Below are 14498 nucleotides of genomic sequence, written 5' to 3' on the forward strand. Positions count from 1 at the left end.
GCACCTCTCTACTATTCTCATTCTTGATCTGGTAAAAACAAATGAACACTCTTGAGCCTGCATGGTTTAAGCGAGCATAAGTTTTATTTGATACAAAGGATAATCTCGTCTTGGTTACCCAAAGTAGTTTTCAAAAGCAGAGTTTTCAACACACATTCAAAATCAGAAAGGCCCTGTAATGTCAACTGTCAGCTTTTGGTCTGCTCACTTCTGTAATAATTCAACCATCTTTACTGGATTATGCTCTTCCCTTATCTTTTTGTTCTGTATAGCAATGAATAATATTCCTTCACAGGCTGATTTTGTTACAAAATGGAAGAAATCAAGCATAGCTACAAACACAGAAATTGCTGGAGAAGCTCAGAAGACCCCAACCTGAAACATTAATTCTCGTTTCTCTCCACATATCCTGATAGATTTGTTGAATTTCTCTAGTAATTTCTGTTTTTGTTACACATTTTCAGCATCAATAGTTCTTGGTTTTGTTTAAGCATAGCCACAGCACTTATTTCAAAGCATTATTTAATTTAAATCTAGTATTAAATCCCTTGTCCCTTCACAAGACTAATTTATTAAAAGTAGATGCATGAATATTTTTGAAGAAAGTGATTTAGGTCAACTCTGTCAGATGTCCCTATGTTAGTATTCCACAGTGTCACAAATTATCCTTATTGTATGAAACTTAGAAACCTAACCTTATTTACTATTTTGGTTTCTGCCTTATCAAATAACAAATAGCATTCAGATAAAGTGTAGAAATGTGAGCAGAACATTAAAAAGACGAATACTAAAAATCAGCATGGAAATATGTGCACATTTTATGACAATGTGATTGTTTTGGAATCAGCCAAAGAATTCTGAAAAGAGCAGAGTTGTGGATTTAACAAAACACAATGAAAAGTAGAAACTGTATCTTTGTGGTGAAAATGTGTTGCTGGTTAAAGCACAGCAGGTTAGGCAGCATCCAAGGAACAGGAAATTCGACGTTTTGGGCATTCATCGGAATTCCTGATGAAGGGCTCTGGCCCGAAACATCGAATTTCCTGTTCTTTGGATGCTGCCTAACCTGCTGTGCTTTAACCAGCAACACATTTTCAGCTCTGATCTCCAGCATCTGCAGACCTCACTTTTAACTCGAAGACTGTATCTTTGTGAACTATTTCCAGGAATATGGGTCTTAAACCGCCTGTCTTGTTCATCAATTATTTTATTATGAAAGGAATGATTGCAGCTTCCCATACCTTACATAGCATAATACATAATTTACGATGTTCTTGTTCATTGTGAAACATTGGATAGAATCTAATGTAGTATTCTATTGGGCATTTGATGGTTATTAATCAGATGGGAGGATGGTGGCAGGGAGCACTCCACATCCTGTCTCCAACTGGATTAAGCCTGTAGCAGAATGCTCAGTAGATGGCCTTCCTATCTCGTCACCAATTTAGGCCCTTAGGACAGTTAAAGATTACTTAAGTGGCTAATCTTGTCACTGCTGGTATTAATTGGCAATAAGTCTCACCATGTTAAGAAACACAACCTAACCTGGGGTGTGTGTGTGTGTGTGTGCGCGCAAGTGGGTGGGGTGTCCTTCATTCAAAGGCAATCAACACTGGAGAGTTGGAGAGGGGCTACGGAGAGGACTCTTCCTGCAGATGTACTCTTACCCCATCCCTCACCCCACAACCACAATTCCTTCCAGTCACTCATCTGTGGCCTGCAATCTAGGGGTGGTGCTAGACTCAGAAATAAGTCGTACCAGTAGCAGTATCTGCCACCCAGTGACATTGCAACTCAATAGAATTTTGGCTCTTTAATCTTGGGCAAGACACACTGCTTTCCTAGTCGGTACCTGAGCAGCTCTTAATTTAGCATGCCTTCCATGAAAGAGGCGATGCGGGACTTTCATCAGCTCTCCAGCTGATGGAATAGAACCCCAATGCCTCCATTAATAACCATTCATTGTGTCCAAAATGGTGAAAAAGCTGACAAACTGCAAATTAACATCAATTATACTTACAGGTTTTGCCCTCTCTGGATATACTGGCATCATCACCTGAAGTATAGACGGCAGTGACTGTGACCTCATACACAGTGTCTGCAGTTAGTGGCTGTATTATGATGTTGTTTCTCTTAACAGGTACGACCTGAAAAATTACAAAATTTTCACTTAACTAATGCTCAAGTTTTGATCATTTAGAAAGCTGTATAAAATGAAATCGAATCCTCTCCCTTTGTTTTTGTGTGTTAATTGCTGTTGAAAACTATTAAGCAGCTTTGTAATGATTGTGGTGTTCCAATAATACATAGCTCATGAGGTACTCAGTGTGAAAGTTTGAATTCAATTGTCAATTCAATTGAAGTGTCTCAGCAGATAAAAAACAATCAATGAAATTTCCGATAGCAACCATGTAGTTAAACTAAAGAAAAGTGAGACATGTTATTTCTAAATTAGATTTAAATCTGTATTTAAAACTCATGAGATTAGATTTTAATTTCAGGCAAATTGACCTGACTTTTAAGTGAGAATTCTTAATGGTGAACCTGAAGAGCATTTGCTTCATTTGTGTGCATAAAATTTTCAAGTACATTCATATATAAGGAGCAACAGGGTAACTAGAGAAAGGGTTGCCCATTCAAGGACAAAGGAGGAAAGTCATGCATGGAGTCAGAGAAAACGGATGGGATTCTTAATGAATACTTTGTATTAGTATTCACCGAGGAGAGGGGCATTACAGATGTTGAGATTAGGGATAGATGTTTGATTACTCTAAGTCAGGTTGGCATAAGGAGGGAGGAAGTATTGTGTATTCTCAAAGCATTAAGGTGGACAAGTCCCCAGGTCTGGATCGGATCTATCCCAGGCTACTGAGGGAAGTGAGATAGAAAATAGCTGGGGCCTTAACAGCTATCTTTGCAGCATCCTTGAATATGGGTGAGGTCCCGGAGGACTAGAGAATTGCTAAAGTTGTCCCCTTATTTAAGGAGGGTATCAGGGATAATCCAGGTAACTATAGACCGGTGAGCCTGACATCAGTGATAGGGAAGCTGCTGGAGAAGATACTGACGGATAGTAACAATTTATATTTGGAAGAAAATGGGCTTATCAGTGATAGGCAACATGGTTTTGTGCAGGGAAGGTCATGTCTTACCTACTTAATAGAATTCTTTGAGGAAGTGACAAAGCTGATTGCTGAGGGAAGGATTGCAGGTGTCATATACATGAACTTGAGTAAGGCATTTGATAAGGTTCCTATCGTAGACTGATGGAGAAAACAAAATCGCATGGGGTCCAGGGTGTACTAGCTAAATGGATAGAAAACTGGCTGGGCAGCAGGAGACAAGAGTGTTGTAGTGGAAGGGAGTTTCTTAAAATGGAGAATTGTGACCAATGGTGTTTTACAGGGTTCCGTGTTGGGACTACTGTTTTTTGTGATGTACATAAATAATCTGGATGAAGGTCCAGGTGGTCTGATTAGCAAGTTTGCAGATGATACCAAGACTGATGGAGTAGCAGATTGTGAAGGGGACTTCCAGAGAATGCAGCTGAATATAGATAGATTGGAGAATTGGGCAGAGAAATGGCAGATGAAGTTCAATCCGGCAAATGCGTGGTGATGCATTTTAGAAGATCCAAATCAAGAGTGAACTATACAGGAAATGGAAATATCCTGGAAAAATTGACTACAGAGAGATCTGGGTGTTGAAGTCCATTATACCCTGAAGGTGGCAAAGCAGGTCAATAGAGTGGTCAAGAAGGAAAATGGCATGCTTTCCTTCATCAGACAGGGTATTGAGAACAAGAGTTTGCAGGCCATATTACTGAAAGGATGTGGACACTTTGGAGAGGGTGCAGAGGAGGTTCACCAGGATGTTGCCTGGTATGGAGGGTCCTAGCTATGAAGAGAGGTTGAGCAGATTAGCATTATTTTCATTAGAAAGACGAAGGTTGAAGGGAGACCTGATTGAGGTCTATAAAATCATGAGAAGCATAGACAGGTGGATAGCAAAAAGCTTTTTCCCCAGAGTGGGGGACTCAATTACAAGGGGTCACAAGTTCAACGTGAGAGAGGAAAAGTTTAAGGGAGATATGCATGGAAAGTTCTTTACGCAGAGTGTGGTAGGTGCCTGAAACACGTTGCCAACGGATGTGGTAAAGGCGAGCACAATAGCATCATTTTAGATGTATCTAGACAGATGAATGAATGGGCAGGGAGCAGAGGAACACACATCCTTAGGAAATAGGTTTAGATAGAGGATCTTGATCAGCGCAGGCTTGGAGGGCCGAAGGGCCTGTTCCTGTGTTGTAATTTTCTTTGTTCTTTTCTTTGTACTATTAAGATATAAAATGTTGCTCTCTATCACACTTCCTAGCTTAATAGTAATCATTAAAAAAAATTATTTCGTTCTGGTTGCTTCTCAGGGTAGCTATAAAATTACCAACAGCCTTTAACCTACTAATGTCTTAAAACAATAATAATGAAGCATTTAACTGAATCGAGCAATTCGACTTGTTGGGCTGAAAACAAACACAAATTCAGGATATTATCAGTACAATATATTTTGTGTTATATGGTAAATGGTAAATGGGTTGGATTTGATACTCCCTGCCAGCAGGTTTGAAGACTAAGTGGACATATAAAATTGGGCAGTAGGTCCGAAACCCATAGAGGTCTCAAAAGTGTTATCATCTCCACCATTTTCTCCATTCCAGGCCTCTCAAACTCTGACCTCCATAGCCCTTATTCAGGCTTGCCAACTTGGCACCTGGCAAGATCCCAAATGCTTCAATATGACCCTACCCACTCATCTCCACAAACTCTGAGTGCATTAATGGCAGCTCTGAGGTGGGTCTCCCTGGGCCTGAGGGGGAAATCCCACTTCCACTATATCAATGTAAATTGTGAATTATTATATTAGTAATTTCACAGTACCAAACCACACTTGGATAGCATAAAAGCCAGAATAGTAATAGGTGTGAGTGAAAAAATCAAGGTGAAAGGATGAGAAGACAAATTTCAATTTAACAAGATAGGCAAACCATTGCAACAATTGAGCATTGGAGAGCAAATCAGGGTACAAATGTTCAACACTCTCAACTCAAGTTAGTCTTAGTGGCAATTTGGGATTGAGCGTTATGCATTGACTAGTTTTCAAGTCAATCCTACATGGTGAAGGATCAGATATTCCGTAACATATGATAATTAATTTGTATGCTGGAACTGTACACTATGAGATGGATGACGAAGGTACTCTATCAGTCGTGTGCCATGTCTGCCTTCTGAGGAGGTTGTTACAGTTTTTTTGCTGTGGCATATTGGAATTGGCGATTGATGAGTTGAGCATCATATCTCATTCTTATGAGGGCATCTTTCAACATCTGCAGGTGTCTGTCACATTCTTCCTCTTCTGAGCATTTCACACATACACAGGATCTGCTCAGATGAGGAGGAATAGATGAATGAATACCACACAACAATTGCCAGGCAGGAGTGTTCCCTCCCAATCAGGGGACACTTCAGCGGCCTAGCACATTTAGCCTCCGATTTTCAGGCAAATGTCCTCCAAAGTGGCCTTCAACAATGTAGAATTGCCGATCAGAAACTAATAGCCAAGTTCCATACCCATGAAGAATGCCTTATCCATGATCTTGGATTCATGCTGTGCTATATTTAACCGCACCATACTGGTCTATTTGTAAAATCCTCCTTACTGTTCTGTTTTCACACCAAAACATTAATAACTCATAATCTCTCTACCTTAATTAGTTTGTACAGTTTTGGATTACTTGTTACTTTGGTTAGACCCTCGTTATGTGACTTTTATATCTATCATGTTATTCCAGCCATTTGGTTTGTCTCTGACATCATCTTTCGATTGTTTGTAATTATCCCTCTGCCTTAATTAATCAGATATAGGTCATCCCTTCACTTTCTATTCACGTTTTACCCAAACTGTTTGACACTTCTGATCACTTGCAAAGACTGGTTATTCGGCCTGTCAACACTCCATTCACACCATTTGTATTAGCTTTTGACACTCTTAATTACCTAAAATTATCTTGCAATTATCTCTCTGCCTATAAATTCTGTGTCTGTCTGCTGACCTCCACTTCATGACCTGACGAAGGAGCAGCACTCCAAAAGCTTGTAAAAACATGGAAGACCAATAAGGAGCACTTCAAGAACTCCGATATTGTCCTTAGATGTTTTCTCCCAGGCGGGTGTATGCCTCAGAAGGGGAAAAGTGTATTCCAGGCAAGACTGGGTTACACATGTTGGAAGATAAGGTGAGAGTGATCAAAAGTGCCCTGGCTCACACATCTATACCAGAGATTAGGCTTTTCCTTGGGCTGGTGAATAATTATGGCGAGTCCATAAATAACCTGGCCTCCATCCTGGCACCTTTGCATCAACACATAAAGGGTCAGCCTTGGAAATGGTTATGTCGCTACGCCATAGCTTTCAGGGAGTTGAAGAAACAGCTATCAACCTCAAAGATGTTAGCACACTCAATGATCCCAAGCAAGATCTGGTATAGACATGTGATGTCTCCCCATATGGCACCTGGATAGTATTAGCTCATAGATGGCCCAGTGGAGAGAAGTGCCCAATACCATATGTATCCAGGACTTTGGCTAATGCAGAGCATCAATAGTAATTAATAAAAGGATTAGAAGTAGCATGAGGAAAAGCTTCCACCTAGAGGGTTGTGGGTGACGGGAATTGGCTGTCCAGTCTAGTGGCTGAGTAAAAACCCTTAATTCATTTATAAGAAATATGAATCTGTATCTGAAGTCTGCAAGCCAAGTGGAAATGGAATGGGTGGTTACTTTATTCAGCCAGGTAGACATGCTGTTCTATAGTTCTAATGATGAATCAGCAAGGGTGGACTATTCCCATCATTACTTTCTACTTGGTCTCCACTATTCTTACCTCCAGAATGTCTCATAAAATCCAGCCCTATCTTTCAAAACAAAAAATCATCCCCCATAATGAGTAATCCATAGGAGCTCTACTAGAATACTTTTTTTTAATAATGCCAGCATGAATAGAAAACTGTAAGGTGATGGTCTAACAAGGAACAATTCAACTGAAACAGTTTATCATTCTTCTCACATGCATATGTGTTTCAGAATATACAACTAACGATTGCCATGAAACCAAATCTGCTTCTCTGATGTCCTGTAGGGAAGGAAATCTGCCATCATTACCTGGTCTGGCCAACAAGTAACTCCAGACTGACTCTCAACTGCCTTCTGGGAAATTAAGGATAAACAATACATGCTTGCCCATTGATTGACACTGGCATCCCATGACCAAATAAAATAAAGAGTAAGCAGAAGTTGGGTCTGTGGCACGAACACCAGAAGGAGTTTTATCTTTTCCTTCATGACATTAAGCATTCTTCAGTTGGTTTGGAGAAAGGGAAATTTGGTTGAACAAACTGAATCCATCTGACATGTTTTTCTTTGAAAATAATGACAGGGAAACAAAATGTTTTCCATTGCAGACATGTGGTCTTCCATTCTAATTGCCTGACACATGGCTGTGAGCTTTTGAAAAATGCTAATAGATGTCTCGCTTGCTCCACCCACACTCAACAAAATCTCATCTTTGAATATTTGCATGACAAAAGATGACTGCTTTCAGCAGCAGCTCATTTATCTCTACTGATCTTGTCAATGACTACAAACCCTCAGTGATGATATTTTCATATATGATGAATTATATTTCCTGCATGCCTATCTATATCTTGGAAAATGAAACCTCACCTTGAACAAAGGCAAGTGCCAGTTCAATGAAATGTGTTCAGTGGTGAATACTATCACCTCATTCACAGAAAGTTAAACTCATTGTAAACACAAATCCAACAAATGTGCAGAGTTGGCTAAAATTCATTTTGTGCTGAAATTGTTCATCCCTGATCTCTCGATATAATCTGACCACCTATATGACTTGACAAGTGAGGCCTCTTTGTGAGACAAAAGCAGACAAGTCAGTTTTACAGTTTAGGAGAAAGTGAGGACTGCATGCTGGAGATCAGAGCTGAAAATGTGTTGCTGGAAGAGCGCAGCAGGTCAGGCAGCATCCAAGGAGCAGGAGAATCGACGTTTCGGGCATGAGCCCTTCTTCAGGAATCCTCCGCTTTTCCCTTTCCCAGCCTCTGCTGCTTAGAATCAAAATCCCCAACATGACAAGAGATACAATTCAAGAACCACAGGCCAACTCCTGCTGATGCCGTAATTATGATCTCTCCATAGTGTCTGGATTCCTTATCCCCTCCTCTTATACTGCCAGTAATACTAGGAGAGTGATACCCCATCCAGTGCTCTCCTCAGCCTAAATACACCCGATGCTACCTGTGTGCTTACATCTGTGCCCCTCACAGCCATGTTCCTTTTTATGGATCCACCTAATATCATTGTGCAGCCATGACTGGCTCCTCACTGTGCACGTGCTTCTATGACCTGGTCTCTGACCCAGCACGGCAAAATCTCAAACTGCTCTTTACAGGTTGGCAATGAGCTTACTAACTGGATGAATTAGTCTCATTGGAAATAGAGAGAGTTTTCAAGGCTTGCTTTCTTCTCAGCTGAGCAAGACAGTTCACAGCAGGAAGAGACATTCCACTGGCAATGCTACTTTTAGCTTCTACTGTCCTCCATTCACTCACCCATCAGGGCTGTTGTGGAATCAGAAAGATGGAAAGCGAGACAGACACAGAAATACAAATAGAAAAGTTCACAGACCTGATATACTAATACAGAAGCATAGATATTTTTGAGTGAGGAAGACTTTAAAAACTATTAGTTGGAGAGGAAGTGAAGAAGGAAACCACATTCTGATGGATGGAGATAAATAAAATTCATCGTGATGAGGAAGGGGAAAGAATGAGAATGAGAAATCCTGTTAGAAACTGTGGGGAAAACAATTCCTTTGGGAGTGGAAACAGTGAAGGAAACATATTTTGTAGGAAAGAGTGAGTGAGACAAAAAAAGTAAGATAGAAAGTAAATGATGAGGGAAAGAAAGATATTGAAAGACATAAGCAAAGAAAAGTGTAAAAGACAAGCTGCACTGTTGACTATAGTTGCAATAGGAAAGTGATGGACATTTGCTTAGAGTTTAGAGGGTTCACATTACAGAAAGGGTTAACTTCTGATGAAGTAAATGGGATGAAATGACAATTCACTAATATAGTATTCAAAGAAATCAAATTACGTATTGGGAAAATGTACGTTAAAATATTAGTCAGTTCCTTTAAGAGGTTAACCTTCATATTTTATGGCAAGAAGAGGCATGAATAGCAATAATTACTTTATCGATAGATAAATACTACAAGTATCCTGTCCTATCATTCCTTAGTTTGAATTTAACATTTTTTAATTTCAGCAAAACAAATTTTAAAATAATTTCAAGTAATACGGTGATAATGTTCTGAGACAGAACAGAAATCGACAGGAATCTACTAGACAGAAATTGCATCATGATATAAAAAGTAAATGTAACTCACCATTTCCCTCACGTGGCCACCTTTGACATCCATATATGATATCTTGTAATGTTGAACATTTGCACTTGGATGACTCCAGCTGATTTGGAGGCTGGTCGGTGTCTTGGTTTCGATGAGAAGGTTTGATGGTGGATCTCTGGAAACTAAAACAACAAGCAACACAGAGCAACAAATTAAATTCAATTGAAATATTGAGGGCAAACTATGCATTATTCTAAAATATCTTATGTTCATTTTTCTTCCAAATTTCATGGAGCTGATTTCACAGATGAAAGTGTAGTCAACTGAGCAAGATAGACGAAAGAACAATTCCCAGCAACAATCCATTCTTATGTAAAATTTAACATTATAATTTTTACAATGTCCAAGATATGTTTTATGATGAAGTCAACATTCCACTGAAGGTAATGATCATAAATCATGCACACTTTCAGCAATAATTAGGAGATCACCTCTCTTGGTTACTAACTTGTACTCATTCCGTTATCTGAGGACAATAATATAGAAACTGCAAAACTATTTAGGAACAGAAAAAAAGTCTATAATCTATTGTTTTCTGCATTATTTTCAATCCACTCTAAAGTGGCATGTTCAAATCAATTTCTTTGTAGAAAATCAAATCAATACAAATCATTAGCACCATCATCATCAGTCCTTAGGGCTAGAGCACTCTTTGTAGCACATTCAAAGACAAAACAAGAACAACTTTATATAGCCAAGCAAATTCTAAAATCTGAGCTTCACTTCTGTGATCTTTAGAACATATTTCAGAAATTAATAGGTTCAGCACGAGGTACTGGCAAATTTAAACCTATGCCTTCTATCACCTCTAAAATCCATAAGGGGTGTGAGGCAACACCAATGTGTTAGCAAAACTATAAAATTCAGAAATTTGATGACAGATTTGAGGATTCTAATTTTTCTTTAAAAAGGGCTGTGCTTGGACCTATTAGAATATTTTTAAACTACAATCAGTTCATGCTATAACACATGTTTCTTCAATGCCAATTGGCTTTTATGCAATTGAAGAATTTAGACCATTATTTGTAGAATGCGAACTTACCTGCATTTGCTATAACGTGATTCCAGCCCCTTTAGTTTTAATGATATAACTATTGTGCGATTTTCTTATAACGTGAAATCGCATGAGAACAGAATTGTCACGTTGTATCAGAACCGACTTTATTTGGGCTGAAATTTTCCAGAGGTTTCAGATTCTCAGTGTAGAGGTGAATTGCAGATCATAAGTCCACAGGCGCATTGTAGATGCAGGCATAATGTGCCCAGGGTTAGCCAAATAAGAAGCTGTGTCTAGAAGCCCACTCCACTTGGGGATGGTGGTCAGTTTCCAGTCTCGAGAGTTCCAATCTGGATCTCCACTGGGTTACAGCCATTGGCTATCTTTACATGGTGGCAGCAAATAATGGAAGCACATTGTGGAGCAGGGAGATGGGTGTCAATGCCCATGAAGAGGGGAGATTTGTTGCTTCACAATAAAGCCCCTTTGTAAATTACCACTGACAAATAAATTCAAACCTCAAATGCGTTGCAATCAGACCTCTCACTACACAACATCTGATCCATCCTTGGATTTGTGACACATCATGAGTCCTGTACACCTTTGGGAAAATCTCTTTTGGCCCCAAAAATTGATGATCTGGCTCTGTACCATCTTTATTGGAACACAACAGTTAGCTTGGAGATGAGTAAACATTGGGGAACCAGTCTGACACATGATTCCAAATATGCTTATGCCTCCAACTCCAAAGCTGCCTCTATTAGCCTGGAAAAATTCAGCTCAAAGAGCCAGGTTTAATTTGTATAGTGCCTTTCACTACCTCAGGCTATCAAAAGCTTTTCATAGCCAAATATTTTTGTATTATTATCATGTTGGACAAGTGAAGCTAATTATTAGTGAAAGGTTTGCATAAAATGTTGCCCTGCATTATGGTTTAAATTATCCAAACAGCAACAGATTCTTCTGTAAAGTAATGAGATCCCATGGTAATGATTTTGTGCTGACAGCAACATTTATTTCAATCCAAGCAAATATATGAATGTTTGTGTCAGGCTGTGAACACAATCTCTTTAAAGGTAACCACCTACATGTGTTATAGCGGAGAACAATAGCATTGCTTTTTGCTGTGTCATTGTATAGTGCAGACAGCGATACTTGATATTCGACGTTCTTCTCTAGACCTTGTAACACTGTTGTGTCCATATTTCCTTTGACATCAAGCTGTAAGCAAAGTAACAAGGCAGATAATGAAAGCAGGCTTACCAGCTACATACTGTAAAAAGAAGACAGATGAACATTTTCAGTGGGGACGTTTCTCAGGAGTCTTAATTTCAAATGCTGACAGTTCTGTTCTACACTTCTAATATTTTCATTTTTTTAAACTTTGCACTCCTAGCATCTGCACATTTTTCACTTTTTTTACCGAAGACCCACAAGTTATTGTTGCTTATTAATAAACTTTTAATAATAAATTAGTAAAGTCACTGCTTAGTAAAAGATACAAACATAAATTAATATTGATTAGTGACAAAACAATAAAAATTTAGCTAAATTATGCAGAACAGTCCAAGATGATGACAACTGTTTTATGTATAATGTAACTGATATAGTGTCAATAAATGCATCTAATATGCTTAATGTGTATTGCCTAACTGATTAACTTTACAAGTGCTGAATGATTTATTTTCAATGCCCTGAAATGGATATTTTCATTTGCTTCTTGGAGCTAGCTCTCAGCATTGGATAAAATAAAAGAAACTTCCAAAGCAAATTGAGTTGCAGAAAGAAAAGGAAAAAAACTGAAAAGGTGGAAGGTAGGAGAATATATACATTTTGGAGGGAAAAATAACAAAGGAAACAGAAAAATGATTAAGTGCCAACAAAGTATCATTCTTGTAGGAACTTGGACAATTTATTTCATATTGCGGTTCATACACTTTTTTTTTGAGTTTGGCATTTTCACCCTCACCTTAATATAATGCAGGTTATTTAAATGGGTAAACATTGTTTTCCATGCAAGATGTTAAAATCTGAAGGTGCTGTGGTATCCTGGCCACTCACATCTGTGTAAAGTGTGATCAGCTGGACAAGTTTGAGCCCTGAGTAACAGTAAACTAGCAACTACAGAATAGACAGTTTAACTGATTCAGAGAAAGAACACATTTAGAAATGAAAGTCTGGAGCAAAATTAACAGGATTTATTGAGGAAAGTCAGCATGGATTTGTTCAAAGCTAATCATGTTTAGCCAAATTGATTTAATTTATTAATGCAGTAACATGATGAGGTAATGCATTGATGGAGAGTGAGAGACTTCCAAAAGGCAATTCAGTGTCATGCACCAGGTTTTCCAGCGATGACAAAACTGGTGGAATAGAAGGTAAGAAGAATACTAAGTTAGTTGACAGACTGCTGGAAGGCATACAGTGGGGTACTGCAGAGGCAGTACTATAATCATGCTGTATCTTGTTATAAATTAAAAACTAAATCTTGAGTGATTATAAATCAAAAAGTTGCTAATGGTTCAAACTCAGAAGTATTGTGATCCAAGTGGACATATATATATATATATATATATATATAGATGGAATGGGCAGGCATGTGGCTGATGAAATTTAATGCGTACAAGTGTGAAGTGATACATTTTTGTACTTATAAAATGGAGAGATGCTAAATAAAATAAACAATACTAAAGTGGGTGAGGCAACAGAGTGACCTGTGAGCAAACATGTACAAATCACTGAAGAAAACATTGCTAAAAGAGCAGACACAGTGATTGAATTTATAAATCAAGGCGCATTGTATGTTTGGCTAGTTCAGTCAGTATAGCAAGTGACTCTTAATCTTAGGGCCATGAGACCAATCCCTGAGCTGGGCACCAATCTTAAGAGGTTCTTTTGGCATGGTGGTTGTGTCCCTACCTATGGGCCAGAAGGTCTAGGTTCAAATTCCACCTGCTGTTCTGTCTGAACAGATTGATCGAAAGTATATATTTTTGAGAGTACCAAAGCAAGGAAGTTATGATGAAACAAACACTGGTTTGGCTTCAAGTGGAGTACTGTGCTCCACTCTCGTCACCACACTTTACGAAGAATATAAAAAGCTTTAGAGAGGTTGTAGACAATTTTTATGCAGTTAGATGAGGGACTTCAGGTATATGGATAGACTGGAGAAACTGACATTGTTCTCCTTACAGGAGTTAAAGTTCAGAAGAGATTTGATAAAAGTATTCAAAATCATTAAGTCTAGACAGAATAGAAAGGAAGAACTGAGGCAGAAAGGCCTAGGTTCAGAAGTCACAGCTTTAAGGTGATTGGAAGAAGCAGGAATGATGACATGAGGAATTTTTCTTTCAGATAGTGAGTGGTTAGGATCTTAATTGCACAGCCCCAGAGTATGGTGGACATTTTTGAAAGGAAATTGGATAAGGACCTAAAGAGAAAAATATGTCGGTCAACAAGGAAATGGAGAATAAGAAAATTATTATTGCAAAAAATCACATGAACTTAACAGGCCCAATAGCTTTCTTCTTTAGCGTAACCTTTCTATGATGCTATAAGAGTAGAAACTTCTTGTAACAAATAAATATTGACTTTCTGCCTTTTGTTATGAACTGTTAGAAAGGTAAGTTGCTGATTTGCAGAAAATTCACCCAACTCAAAAACAGATACTCTCATCTTGGGAAGAACTTCAAACAAATGTATTAATTCTTTACATTTATTATTCCACAGAGTCATTTCACAGCCACAAACTTTTGCGAGATATTTTGTCATCTTCAGAATTTCCAAAATTGTCTTCGTAGAATTCAGCTGCAACCTAGTTGCTACTCATTATGTGCAATACTAAGAATGATACTATTGGTTTGATCTTTGAGTCGCTGCAAATGTGTTGCTGGTCAAAGCACAGCAGGTTAGGCAGCATCTCAGGAATAGAGAATTCGACGTTTCGAGCATAAGCCCTTCATCAG

The 14498-nt window shown here is 38.6% G+C and overlaps 1 protein-coding gene across 4 annotated transcripts in view; it reads right to left on the reverse strand.

Moving 5' to 3' along the window:
* The window catches only part of LOC132822938 (collagen alpha-1(XX) chain-like), a 216384-nt gene that overhangs the window by 118052 nt on the left and 83834 nt on the right, over positions 1-14498 (reverse strand). For all 4 annotated transcript variants that reach the window (XM_060836364.1, XM_060836363.1, XM_060836366.1 and 1 more), the window contains exons 18-20: positions 11622-11754; positions 9516-9658; positions 2021-2147 (exon numbers count right to left, since the gene is read on the reverse strand). In XM_060836364.1, coding sequence (XP_060692347.1) covers positions 2021-2147; positions 9516-9658; positions 11622-11754 — 403 coding nt within the window. The remainder of the gene's footprint in view (positions 1-2020; positions 2148-9515; positions 9659-11621; positions 11755-14498) is intronic.

The sequence above is a fragment of the Hemiscyllium ocellatum genome, chromosome 15 (genome assembly GCF_020745735.1).
Source record: "Hemiscyllium ocellatum isolate sHemOce1 chromosome 15, sHemOce1.pat.X.cur, whole genome shotgun sequence".
Lineage (NCBI taxonomy): Eukaryota > Metazoa > Chordata > Chondrichthyes > Orectolobiformes > Hemiscylliidae > Hemiscyllium > Hemiscyllium ocellatum.